This window comes from Hemicordylus capensis, chromosome 1 (assembly GCF_027244095.1).
Source record: "Hemicordylus capensis ecotype Gifberg chromosome 1, rHemCap1.1.pri, whole genome shotgun sequence".
Taxonomy (NCBI): Eukaryota; Metazoa; Chordata; class Lepidosauria; order Squamata; family Cordylidae; genus Hemicordylus; species Hemicordylus capensis.
Genome location: NC_069657.1, coordinates 144,645,112 through 144,659,156, shown reverse-complemented (window position 1 = coordinate 144,659,156; position 14,045 = coordinate 144,645,112). Strand labels below are relative to the sequence as shown.

Below are 14,045 nucleotides of genomic sequence, written 5' to 3'. Positions count from 1 at the left end.
CCGGACACTTCCGGCCGACAGGGGGAATGGGGCTGCAGGGAGGAACGCTGCCGCCCCGAGGGGCTTCAAATTCGGAGAGCGCCGGTGGGGTAAACGTGGCGGGGGGTGAGTACACTCTCCCCCACCCTTAAAGCCCTACCCCCGCTGGCGCCGAATCACCGAATCAGCCCCCACACCCGAAATGTTTCGGCGGCCTTTTCAATGGCCGCCGAAACGTTTCGGGCACAAGCCTAGTTGTGATCCATTCCCCCATTGGGCCCTTTGCCCACCCTTTCTCCTGACTTGACTATTTCAAATTACACGTTGGAATGTTTCTGCTAGTTAGGGATGTGCAAACCGGCTCAAGGTCGAGCTGATTCACCATCGAATTGATTCGGCTTGACCTTGAGCCGATCCCCCCGGGCTGGCTCAGGGCTGGTTCAGGGGGTCTAATGTTATATATATATATATATATATATATATATATATATATATATATATATATTTAAAAACTCAGTCACTGCCAGGTCCGGTGGTCTCCAGGGTGCTGCTATGGCTCTCTGTGTGTGTATTGCTGTCCCTCCCGCCAAGTCCCCCTCCGCAGCCGTGAAAGGCCATTTCGGCCCATTTTCGTGCCTTTCTGGCACTTTCTCCAGGGGTAGTGGCCATTTTAGAGGCCACTGTGCATGCCCCCTGTTGTGGTCAGGTCATGACCCAGACCATGCAAATGGCCAGGGTGCATGTGCAATGGCCCTTGGAAGAGCAAGAAATGGCAGAGAACCCCACCCAGCAGCAGCACCCCCAGAGACCACCAGATCCAATGGTGAGTGTTTTTTCTTTTCCTTTTCTTTTTACTTTAGAACCCCTGAACTGGCTCAAATTCAAGCTGAGCCGGGGGTCTTTTCTTGGTCTTTTCATCCCCCATTTGAAACCCCTGCTAACTTGGCAGAGAGGCACCTTTTAATGTGGAGATATCTCTTTATTTAGCAGGGGAGAGTAACTGGCCCTATCCACCCCCAGCACAGTACCTCCAGTGACTGTTGCTGGTGTCTGTTTTATGTTTCTTTTAGATTGTGAGCCCTTTGGGGACAGGGAGCCATCTTATTATTTCTCTGTGTAAACTGCCCTGAGCCATTTTTGGAAGGGCGGTATAGAAATTGAATGAATTAATAATAATAATAATAATAATAATAATAATAATAATAAATAATAATAATATCAAAATTGATCATGCCTGTTTCATTTTTAGTCTGGTTTGGGGGGTTCAGTTGCTTAAATTTGATCCTTTAAAGACAAAGTGGGGAGTGTGGAAAGAAACATGTCGGATGGAATGGGAATATGTTAAGTTGCGTGTTATAATGTTTCTGTTAATGCATATTTGCTTAAATATACTTCAGGTAAATATTCTTACATTCTTGTGAGTTTAGTTGCTGTTTGTGTGCTCAAGAATCCATGTCTTTAAAATACTGTGAGTATCACAGTGTGTGTAAATGTGTAGGATGATGCTTAACTTTCTGTGGAGAGGAGCTCCAAAGGCCTTTAGGTGATGATGCTTAACTTGCAGTGGGTGGGAGTGTGTGTGTGTGTGTGTGTGTGTGTGTGTGTGGCGGGGTGGGGGGTGGGGGGCTCCAAAGGCCTTTAGGTCCAGGCTCCAAAATCACCTAGGTGCACCACTTCCTACTTTCCACACAGCCACCATCTTGCATTGGGCTGCATGGTATCATCACAAACCATGCTGTTCAGGGAGCTGTGCAGGTCTTACCCACAAGTGAGTTTGCCATGTGGGTCACATCTGCCAGCTAGTTCCACAGCCTGGGGGCAGCCTGTCCTTCATTCTTGACAAACAGGCCTCAGCAGGTGTTGGCATGTGGAGCAGAGCTCTCCCAGCTGATCTAGTCAGGTGGGTAGATACATTTGGGAGCCAGTGGTCCCTAAGGTACCCAGGGCCCAAGCCAGTTTTTAGGGCTTTAAAGATAATAACCAGCACCTTGAATTGTACCTGGAAATAGACTGGTAGCCAGTGCAGTGCCTTCAAGTTGCTCCACAGAAATAATCTATATGCAACATCAACCCACAAAGCCTTACAGATGGTAAAATCCAGAAGTGTAACTAGGGAAAACGGCGCCCAGGGCAAGCACTGAAATGGTGCCCCCCGCCCCCCCCAACATACTACATTATACTTAGGTTTTTCCTCACAAGTGCCGGACGCCGCCGCCAAGCCAGGCCACTGACTGGCCGCCAGGCTCCAGCAAAGCAATGGGGGGGGGGACGGGCTGCGTGCAAGGGACCGCTTGTGGGGGAGGGGGCGCTGACACACTCCCTTGACTGCTGCAGCGCTGCTGCACTGAGCAGGAAACATTTGTATTAACAAATTTTTTTTTATCATGGCGGCACCCCCCACGTGACCAGAAAAGATGGCGCCCGGGGCACGTGCCCCCCGTGCCCCCTATAGTTACGCCTCTGGTAATGCCCCCCTATAGTTACGCCTCAACCCACAAAGCCTTACAGATGGTAAAATCTATTTCTAAAGCTCCTGTATAGTGCCCTCTCCTGTCCTTTTTAGTCTTGGTCACACTTACTGAAGTTGCTCTTTGCTAAAAAGAGTGTGTGTGGGGGGGGGGCACTGTAGGAAAAATGAAGCTGTTTCTCCCTCAGGATTGAACGCAGGGTATTTTTGTATTTCTGCAGAACTGGTCCCCGATTCCCTCAGGACCCTAATGCAGAATTCTAAAGACTTGTTCTTTTTTTGCTTTTCCAATAAATGTGTAATGATTAAGTAAGAAGAGGAAAAACGAATGAAGAGATCCTCTCCTTGCTCTTCTACCAAGTTACTTTGTCCCTAAGAACAGATTTTCCTGAAAACTAAACTGCAACAACTAACAAATGGATTTCCATGTTTAATAAAGTTGGCCACACATTAAAGCTGGACAGTAAAAGTATGTTGTATGAGACTGAATAGCATCTCTTATGAGTGTATCAGTTCCTTATTTGCAGAGAACTGATGGTTCCAAGAATTGATGGTCCGCTGAAGTCTGACCACTGAAGCTTCATGAAGTCTTAAAGCGCTACATATGAAGACTGAATAAATTACAATGCCAGGAGTTTATTCTTATGTAATTCTGCATTACTAAATGTAAGACATTTAGATATGTTCTTATTAATACAAGTCAAGGTCAGAGCTAGGTATTTTAGTGAAAGCTATGCACATTTTTCAGGTATTCCTGGTCACTCTCCAGAAAATATATTTATTAAGACAACACTTTTCTCCCCATCACTTTTTTTACAGCACATTTCACATCCTTGTTCCTCAAGCTGTAGATCAAGGGGTTCTACATGGGTATTATCACAGTGTAAAACACAGAGGCCATTTTGTCAGTGTCAAGCGAATAGCTGGAACTGGGATGGAAATACATGAACAAAATGGTCCCGTGGAATATGGCCACAGCTGTGAGATGGGAAGCACAGGTGGAAAATGCTTTATGCCTCCCCTTAGCAGAGCGAATCCTCAGAACAGCCATTAGGATGAATATGTAAGAGACGATAATGATCAGCAAGGTGCTCATTTCAAACAAGCTGCCAAAAGTAAAAAGAAGCATCTCATTTATATAAATATCACTGCAAGACAGTTTCAGGAGGGGTGTGAGATCACAAAAATAGTGATTGATGATGTTGGAGCCACGAAAGGATAATCTCAACAATCCACCTGTGTGAATCAGAGAGTTCACCAAACCCCAAAGGTACGATCCTGCCACCAGCCCTGCGCAAAGTCTCTTTGTCATGACAGCAGTGTAAAGCTTGCATCAGATTGGATCCAATAATTTCATCCATGCATAGCCCTAAATTTAATCAGTGACCCACTGAAATTAGCTTAATAGCACCCAGATTAACGATGGAAACTTACTTTGCTACTTTTAGATTGTAATTTGAAAGCTAACACAACCCAAAAGCAAGCTTAGCAGTTGAGTGTTGGTGGAAATTAACTTTGCCCCCACACCCAATGAAGGCAAATGAGGCAACAAAATTGGATAAGATGGGCCATAACTCTATTAATTCAGAATACTCAGTTATTAGAGAAGATGAAGGGGATTGGCGCTCCACCCTTGATTATAATGAATAATAGAAAGGTCCAGCTATGAGCCCCTAGCCTGTGTTTTATAGGTGATTACACCCTGGCTCAGAGCAGTACCACAGCCCTAAATTTGTTTGCTACTCTTCTTAGACATCCTGACAAGGTCAAGGTTTTGGCAGAGGACATTGCCCCACCAAGCTCTGCAGCCTTTGAGGTTGGCAGTGTTCCCCCACCCACATATAAACTCCATTAGCCAAAAAACCTCTAGGGAATGACTAGAACTCTTTGTCATGCCAAACATATGCCTTAAGGTGCTCACCATTAAACTAACCTAGGTATCCACTGACCCATACTGTACCTGCTTTTTTGATCATGGAGACCCAGGAGACGTATTATTATTACTTATTATTATTTTCAATATTTATACCCCACCCTTTCAGTGCACTACTGTTGGGGTGGCTTACAACATTAATAAAATAGAAACAATATAAGCTAAAAAATTAATAATCTTAAAAAGTTAAAAGCTAAAGCCACAATTAAAATAACAAGTTTTAAAACAGAAATTAAAAGTTATCACTAAAAAGCTAAACCAAAAACCTAACCAACTATGGAAACAATGTGAAATAAGCAAAAAAATGACTTCCCAACACAACAAAGCTATGTACACGACACGAGCCATCTGGGGTAACCCAGGCGGCTTGTGTTGTCTGGAGCACTGGGAGCCCTCCACTCTCAGCTACTGCAGTCCTGGGTAGCCCGACATTGTGTCCCAGGGTTTAACCGAGGTTAAACAAACCTGTGGATTGTTTAAATTTCATAGGCGACCATATGGATGATCACTGCTAGAGAAAAAAGCTTCCCCCGTCCTGCCGCCATTTCCGGCAGGGAGCCAGGGGGAGGAAGGAGCAGCCATGTCAAGTGCAGCGGCTGCTCTAATGAGAACAGCCACTGCACACTTAGCGTGAGGCACTCTGGGAAGTGGGAGGGGGAAGTTCTCCTGCTTCCAGTGTTTGCCTATGCTGCACTGCCGCTTGTTTGGGTGGGTGGCATGGCAAAGGCAAAGGTGGCCACCACACATCTGCTGGGGAAGATGGTCGAGCTCCTGCTTTCCCCACAGCCCTTCCAAGTAGCAGCCAGAGGTTGTGAGAACGACCTCAACTTGTGACCCACTGTTTTGATCTTGCTGCCTCCTTGGATTTCAGAAATTGCGTGGGGGAGCATTGGTTCAAGCCTGCATTGGCCAGCCAGGTGTTTGAACTCTGCTCCAGCTGCTGATTTTGAAGTTGAAGGTAGACAGTAAAACCAAATGGTTTAACCATTCACTGGTGGGCTTCTTTTGTCTTGGCTGATCTGATGTTGTAGACGCCTGATGTTGAGTCCAGGTTATTCAGAGGTTACATAGGAACATAGGAAACGGCCATATACTGAGTCAGACCATTGGTTTATCTAGCTCAGTATTGTCTTCACAGACTGGCAGTGGCTTCTCCAAGGTTGCAGGCAGGAATCTCTCTCAGCGCTATCTTGGAGAAGCCAGGGAGGGAACTTGAAACCTTATGCTCTTCCCAGAGCGGCTTCATCCCTTGAGGGGAATATCTTGCAGTGCTCACACATCAAGTCTCCCATTCAGATGCAACCCTGCTTAGCTATGGGGACAAGTCATGCTTGCTACCACAAGACCAGCTCTCCTCTCCTTAAGGTTCCTTTTATGCTTTCCAAATTTGTAATAAAGGAAGCAGAGTCAGCCACGGATTAAGTTGACTACTACACCACATTTGGTTTTATGTCTATAAAAACTGCAGCTGAGCTATACAGAATATTTAGATAACTCTAGGAAGAAAACTCTTGTAGAAAAAATGTGATGCCTACCTGTGGAAGGAAGGAGAAACATCTTCTATAGCTTCAAAACTCATTCAGATAATAAAGACATGGCTTACTGAAGTGCTTATATCTAGCACAGAAAGATTCAAGACAAATCATATGTTGTGATGTGTTTTGTTTTTTTGTTATTTTTTAAATCCCTAGTGCATCTTCAAGACAATTAGGGTTCCTCCCTGTGGTGTGTTTCTAAAAAAACCCCAGGCAATTGACCTCAAGAGTAATTCTGAATGTTTTATTTATCCCTGTGGTGAAATACTCCTTCAGTCCACAGGTGATCTTTGTATATTTCTTAGTCCTGCTGTGTTCCAAATTTCTGCTCTCTTTTGGCTCAGATGCTGTCGATGATAGATCAATATCTAGCTCAGCAATTTGACCAGGATTTCCCAGGAAATCTGCATTCTCACATTACACTCCACAGGGGCTTGCCAATCTTGGTTAATTCTTTAACCATGTTTGCCGTCATTGGGAGAATGCAGCCTTTACCTAACAATGTTTACTTCCTAATACTCTTATATTAATTGCATAACACTTTACAAGCTATGTTTTCAAATCTGTACTCACAGAAACCCTGTGTAGTTAGGCTTAGTGTCTGACATACTCCAGAAGTAAATGCAAGTAGTTGGAATACTGCCCCACACTCCTATGTCAGTATAAACACTGCCAACAGTGTTGGAGAACAGGGAGGTTCCGTTCATGCCAGGCCCCTACTCAAGGACATTGGAGAGGAGTAGGAGGCAGGCGACTTACTAGAAAGTGTGGAGGTACCTGAGGAGGAGCAGGCCGGTGATGTGAATGGGGAAGTAACTGAGACAGGCCAGGGAGAGTGTTTGGCACAGGAGGGGCCAGCAGGGCTTTGAAGAGAAGGGTCAGGATCTGAGCCAGAGTTTGAACAGCCACTATCTCCTCAAGGACACAGATGGGGAAAATATCAGCAGCAGGTGAGGGAATTACAGAGGAGTCTTCGGCTCACAAGGAGGCAGCAGGAGCCGGATTGAATCTATGGCAGCTGGTGGGGGTGGAGTGTTGATTAAGTGCATGTGGCTGCTGACTATAAATCAGGCAGCCTGTACCTTGAGCAGACTGCTGGAAACAACACATCAAATCTGCTTGGAGCTTTTGTCGGAGAGATTGTGACTTTGGAATCTGGGCTTCTCACTCCTTACTTCTGTATTCTTGGTGAGACTGTTAAACCTGATTATTTAGGAGTAAAATGGAAACTTGAGCTACTGGCTATTGTGTCATATATTTCTGGCCAGCATCTTCCGTCAAGTAAGCTTGTGACAGTTCAGTGGAAAGTTGCGCAAAAGCAGTTGTGCAACACAACACCCATCATTTTCAATGTGTGTCATGTAACTGAGTTTGTGCTGCTTTACAGTGAAGCAGAATTGCCCTGTTTTGCAACAGCATAAGTGATACACACAGAGAAGTGTAGGCAGTGCAGTGCTCCAGCCACTTGTGTTTCCTTGTGCTGTAGGTCAGCTAGCAGCTCTTTCCCTGCTGATCTTTTTCTCTCTTCAAAATTATCCCCAGCTGCTTCCCCTCCCTTTCATGATCACTCGAAGAAACTTGTGTTTGTCAGAACTGGTTCTTTCTCTCCCTTCCTCCATGCTTCATTCCTCTCTTTTCAGATCACAAAAATTCTGACTTAAAACAAAACAAAACAAAATATAATGGAATCATGATGATCTCCTCAAGTATATTGCCTTAGTGATACTTTTCTATCTTTTTGAAGAGACATGGCTTTGTTATGTGTAGTTATATCTTGGAAGGCTGAACCTTATCACCACTCCTTGATTCTTTACCTGGGTGCAACTTCACCATTACATTTCCATTGGAGCCATTTTAGCACAGTGGTTGTTTTTAAGTTAATTTGTAAATCAACTACTTTAAAAAAAACAAACCATTGCTGCTGAGAAAGTCTAAAGTGAAATTGTGCAGATTAAAAATAAAATACATAATTAAGAAATTGGAAGTAATTAAGGATGTGGAAAGAGGAAACTATTTCAAGAACAAATTAATTAAAGCTGAGACTCCAACAGAGGGAGGAAGCAAAATTGCCATGATTGACAGTTTTATCCATACTGCTTATCCTTATCTCACATTCTCACAATCCTCAGCATTCCCAGAGTAAGCCAAACAACCACTCATCTCAACTCTGGACCAGGGGAAGGAGAGGCAGGAATCTTCCCCAATTCCACAAATTCAGCACAGCTCTGTGTTTCCCTTTTGTATGGCTGACAACTTTGGGGAGAAAGCAGTTGTCACCCAACCACCTTACATTCTTTAGTGGACTGTTCTTTGTTCCTTCCCAAGTACATTGGGGAAAGAAAGGGGGTAGGCAAGAGGAGAGGATCCTTCTCCTCATAACCTTCTGACTTACAAGAGGGAAGAGGAGGAAGAGGACAAGTCTTTGCCTTTGGGATAAAGCATTGGCATCAACATAACGCCAAACCAGAGTTGAATGGGGCAGAGGTTGGAATTCATATATGTCAGAATGCGTGTGAAACTGCAGTTTTGTGGCAAAAGCAATCTGCGGTTTCCTTCACCAGTCTCCAGTTTGAACCTTCAGTTTGTAGTGAACTTTGTTGCTACAACCTGAGGTTTGAAGGTGGCAGCATTACTTCCAAATGCAGACGCTGCCATAACCGCGCTGTTTCTGGAACTGAAATCATAGAGGGAGAAGCCCAGACCCACCCAGGAATGTACCCGTTCCATGCCTGCCATGTTTCTCACTTGCCACCTCTCCAAGCACTTGCCCCACCCCCTGTCTCCATGCTCCTCAAGTCATTGCCCAGCTCCTCAAGTCATTGCCCCGCCTTGTCCCATCCCATATTTCTAAGCCTGCCAAAGGGAAAAGTCACATAGGGGGATGCCCACTTTCCACTGTGACTCTTGTTTTCCCCCTCTGGCAACCAGAACAGAAAGGGGATGGGATGGCAAGATGGGCACTATGTCATCATCAAAAATAAATGGATAAAGAAGTATGTTCACTAGTACATGCAGTCACGGTGGCACCATAAACCAGGCAACCTGATTAGATCGCTGCAAAGATAACATATGGCAACAATACTTGGGGTTGGCTTTAAAAGGCAGCCCCACCCAGGAATTCTTGGATGGCACTGCTCTATTTTTTGCCCAATGAAGTTGGGGAAAGGGACCCCTGCCCCACTTCCACTGGGATAAAAGCATGCATTCTCTGGTGTTACTCATGGGAACAACCATCCAGCATGAGCAGTATTGCTTCCAGTTAATGGAGTGATTCTTCCCATGTGGTGATGACGGTGGCTGAGTGGATTGTGCTCTCATGAGAATGATAGCCCATTGAGAGATGCATGTGGGGTGCACAGCAACTGCCACCAGCCTTGTTGCTCAATACAAGTAAGCCATGTGGATGGGTACCCCAGCAACACCTTTCCCTGTCTTGGTGACTGATGCGAAGAACAAGTCCAAGCAGTCCCTCTGCCAGTCTGGCCATTCATTGGCACATATCCATGTTTGTTTTTGCTTGATAACAGCCACTTTACCTTCCTGGAATTGCTGATAATCAGGGCTCTCCTCTCCTGCAATCCCCTACGGCTGCCGATCTGCATACGCTTCAACACTGGTCCAAACCTGGGAAATTTGAATGAGAGTGAAGATCTATCCCTGGTCCCAGTGTTTCCTTAGCCTGCCCACCTGGGACTGCCCGGACATATGGAATGGCCGCTACTCCTTGGGAGTATGAAAGGGTTGCCTTGGGAGGAGGGGGTCACAGTGTACAAATATCATTATTTCCCAGAGGGAACAGGGGCCCCACATAAGCAGGGCCCCCTAGATTTGGATGGCTTACCTCATGAAAGTGCTGTCTGGTGGAGGACCAAAGCTTACTGAGCCCAGTGGACAGGCCCTCTCATGTGAGGGATAATCCCTGTTTGGTAAACTGACACGGGCCAGGAGTGTGCTTGGGTGTTCCTGGGCTGCTTTGCCAGGGTCTGCAATCACAAGAGTGGTCACAGTGGACCAGACCCCAGGATCCTGTGCCCTCCCACATAGACATATTCCCTCCTAGGGAATCATGATCCCTTCGCAGAGTAACAGAAAAATAGTGCCCCTCAGCATCCCTCTGTTGCCCGCAATTGTGCTTGTGCAAGACTGTTTTGCTGTGGGGCTCTTACAAGGGTGGCCGTGCAATTGCTGCCAGGAGAAGGGCTTAAATGTATTGTTTATTTGTTTATTGTTAAATTTATATACTGCCTTTCATTAAAAACAATCCCAAGACAGTTTACAGAAGTTAAAAAACATATAATTAAAACCACAGTTAAAGGTATTAAGCTAAAAATATGACAACAAATCTGATTTAAAATATATAAAATAGAAACATAAAAACTGTACATGGATAAAAACACACAGAAGCAGCAATAAAACAATCATGTAAAGGCCTGGATAAAAAGCCAAGATTTAACAAGCTTTCTAAAAACTGTGATGGAGTCCGAGGAGCGAATGACCACTGGGAGAGCATTCCAAAGTCTGGGGGCAGCAACAGAGAAGGCCTTGTCCTGCGTGCATGACAACTGAGCCTCCCTCATTGTCGGCACCAGGAGCAGAGCTCCCTCAGATGATCTCGTCAAGCGGGCAGCAATGCTTGGGAGCAGGCGGTCCCTCAGGTATCCTGGGCCCAAACGCTTTCATAAATGAGGATGTAAATGCCTTTTCCTTGCCGAGGGTTGGCAGTCCATTCCCAAAAGGCATCATCACACTTGGCACGCCCCCTTGAAGCTTGTGGCCAATGACTGCTGTCCTGTGGACATTCTGATGCTTTGCCCACAGTCTGGCAACTGTGGAGCACTACAGAGATTGCCAGAATGTGACAGGAAGAGGGAGTGGCTCCCCTACTCAGAAACTAGAGGTTGTTGGGCTACAGTTGGACAAACATTTGCGATGTGATTCATGGTTACAAAAATTAACCTAAGGTTCATCTACCCACAGTTTGCTATTATGTGCAAATGGGGCCATTGTCAGCCCCATTGTAGTGGGGATAAAGTACTATATTCAGTGTGGTGTTGGACTATAGTTACAATTCTGCTTCCAGCTCACTGTACAAAATCAGTACCTCAGCAGTGCCAAAGGGTTTTATTGTGGAAGCACTTAGGACAGGCTGCTTTCCCAGGCTTCAAATATGTATGCAAGCATCCTTGTGCAAATGTACATACCTGTTTGTACATATTTGGCTGTAAATACAGCCAAAGGGACACAAAGTGTCATACAGAAGCATACCCAAAGATCTTCAGCTGCAGATGTAAACTTTTGAGTAATGTGCATTCTTCACATTTAATGTGAAGAAATAGTTCAGAAAATGTCTTTGAAGCTAGATTTATCCAATTGTATTGATGCCAATCTGGTGCTAATGTGGTCTTTCTTGTACAGTTTCTTGAACATTTTACTCTTCTACATAGCAACATTTTCACAGAAATTGGAATTTAGGCAAAATAAAAGTGACTGAGCAGCGAGCAGCTAAACCAAGGATTAAATAACCCAAATAGGACTATAATATGCTAAATTAATCTACAGTCAACATGTTTAAGGGGAATGAATATGATCACACCCGCTAACTGGGCAAAGAGGCACTTTTTAAAAGGTGGTTATTCTCTTTATTTAGCAGGGGGAGAATAAGTGCCCCCAGCACAGTATCTCCAGTGACTGTTGCTGGTGTCTATCTTATGTTTCTTTTTAGATTGTGAGCCCTTTGTGGGACGGGGATCCACTTAATTTAATTTAATTTAATTTAATTTATTTCTCTGTGTATTATTTCTCTATGTATTATTTCTATGTATTGCTTTATTTATTATTTCGCTTTGGAAACTTTTGTTGAAAAGCAGTATATAAATATTTGTTGTTGCTGTTGCTGGCCCTAGCTTCCCTACACACATTCAGCATAATGCATGCACAGAGTCCATGTATTATTTGGAACCCTTCCCAATGCAGAGTGCTTGGTCACTCATACAGATTATGTGCACATACAGTCTGACTACACATAGTGTGTTTACACATAGTTGGCCCCAGCTCCCCCAGCCCGAGATGTGGAGGGAACTTGAAGTTAGTGCTTCACATAATCACATATCTCAGTTTGGTGGAAGTAGCCGAGTTGAACGAGAGGTACACCCCCTGTCTGCCCCTCCCAGCAAGGCCCTGGGTGCTACCCCAGTCTGTCTTGTGCCACCCTTTGTGCTGACAAGCCTTCCCTATGCCATCCACTTTGCAGCCACTGGTCCCAGTGACAAAGGACTGTGGCTTGCCTAGAACAAACCAGAGGTTCATGAAGAGCATGGATTCAGACAAAGTGAGCCTAAGGTGGAGCCTTACTAAGGATGACAAGCCAACTTCAATTTTTGGTTACACATCTAGGTTTCCTGCCCTGAGGGAACATGTGGTTCCTGCCATAGGGTGAGTTCACATGAGTGTGGACAATGGAGTAACCATGATTGCAAGTAGGTTCTGCATGATGTCCGAACCTACCCATAGGTTCTATTTATACCTTATGCTCAATGTATGTGTAGAGAAAGCAGAACTCAGGGTGTGATCCTGAACCTCTTGTGTGCATGCTGATTGCACACTGATGTACCATGTGGCCAATCCTAGTGTGTGAACTGGAGGAAGTGGTAGTGAAATGGATTTATTCTTGAAGGATGTGGGGGAAAGTTGCACACAAGTTGCCTCCAGTCTGCTCAGCTGTAGATGGGTATCTTATTTGGTGCAAGGTCAGCTGCAGTGCTTAAATAAATTCTTCAGATAAGTATCAACCACAGAACCCTTGGGGCCCAGTGGGTTATATAGCGCAAGATGGTTTTGCGTGTTATTGTTCCTTCAGCCGAATAATATCTTTCTCTGTGTCATTCTTCTTAGGGCACCTATCACCTCCCCATTTCTCAGGCTGTAGATCAGGGGATTCAGCATAGGGATCACCACTGTATAAAACACTGAGGCCAGTTTATCTGTATCCAGTGAATAGCTGGATGTTGGTCGGAAATACATGAAGAGAATTGTGCCGTGAAAGATTGTGACTGCTGTGAGGTGGGATGTGCAGGTGGAGAAGGCTTTTCTCCTGCCTTTGGCAGACTGCATCTTTAACACAGTAAATGCAATGAAAGCATAGGAGAGAAGGATTGTGATGATGCTGCTCAGTTCAACTAAGCTGCCAAATGTGAAAATAAGCAGTTCATTGATGTAAGTGTTTGTGGAAGAGAGTTTTAGCAGGGGAGTGATATCACAGAAGAAATGGTTGATGATATTGGAACCACAAAAGGACAATCTTAGCAAGCCACTGGTGTGTACTAAAGAGTTCAGGAGACTCCACATGTATGTGCCAATCAACAGCTGTGTGCACATCTTTGGAGACATCATCACAGTATAGAGCAATGGATTACAGATGGCCACATAACGGTCATAAGCCATTACAGCAAGCAGGAGGCACTCTGAGGTCACAAAAAAGATGAAAGTGAAGTATTGAACAATGCAACCTACATATGTAATGGTGCCTTTTCCAGATAAGAAATTCACCAACATCTTGGGAGTGATTACTGTGGAATAACAGCTATCAACGACAGACAAGCTCTTCAAGAAGAAGTACATGGGAATCTGGAGCTGGGCATCAGCATGGATCAAAGCTGCCATCCCAAGATTCTCCACCAGAGTGACCACATAAATCATTAGGAACAACACAAAAAGGGTGACCTTCCATTCCGGAAAAGGTGTCAATCCTGAGAAAATGAATTCAGTTGCAGTACAATTTGTCTCCCCCATTGATTCAGTCCTAAGGATTACTCACTAGGATACAAAGAAATAACAATTAAACTAGAATAACACAGAAAGCAACACTTGTGATTGCATGTACTACTGTGTGACCATGTTCCAATATCCACATACATACCATAATACTATAAATAAATAAATAACCTTCTATATACAGCTATAAAATGTAAAAGCAAAATACAAGGATCTAGAAGCCCATGGCAGTTTTATCCTTTGGGAGTAAATTGTTAACCTTATGGTCAGTAAAAGGTTATTATAAAATGATGTACAGTTGGTATTTGACACCAAAAAACTGGCATTAATGTATAAAAATGTTTCAAACAAATGTTGGAAG

The 14,045-nt window shown here is 44.5% G+C and overlaps 1 protein-coding gene across 1 annotated transcript; it reads right to left on the bottom strand.

The window, feature by feature from the left end:
- Positions 1-3,308: 3,308 nt before the first annotated feature.
- LOC128326877 (olfactory receptor-like protein COR4) lies at positions 3,309-13,702 on the bottom strand. The gene is made up of 2 exons (XM_053254729.1): positions 13,287-13,702; positions 3,309-3,747 (listed from the first exon to the last, which is right to left on the bottom strand). Exons 1-2 carry the CDS (start codon positions 13,700-13,702, stop codon positions 3,309-3,311), a joined length of 855 nt encoding a protein of 284 aa, XP_053110704.1.
- Positions 13,703-14,045: the final 343 nt, after the last annotated feature.

Coding starts and splice junctions, on each gene's coding strand:
- LOC128326877 (XM_053254729.1), bottom strand. CDS start 13,702: ATGGGGGAGACAAATTGTACTGCAACTGAATTCATTTTCTCAGGATTG. Junction 3,748..13,286: donor GTGATGATGTCTCCAAAGAT/GTGCACACAGCT, acceptor CATGACAAAGAG/ACTTTGCGCAGGGCTGGTGG.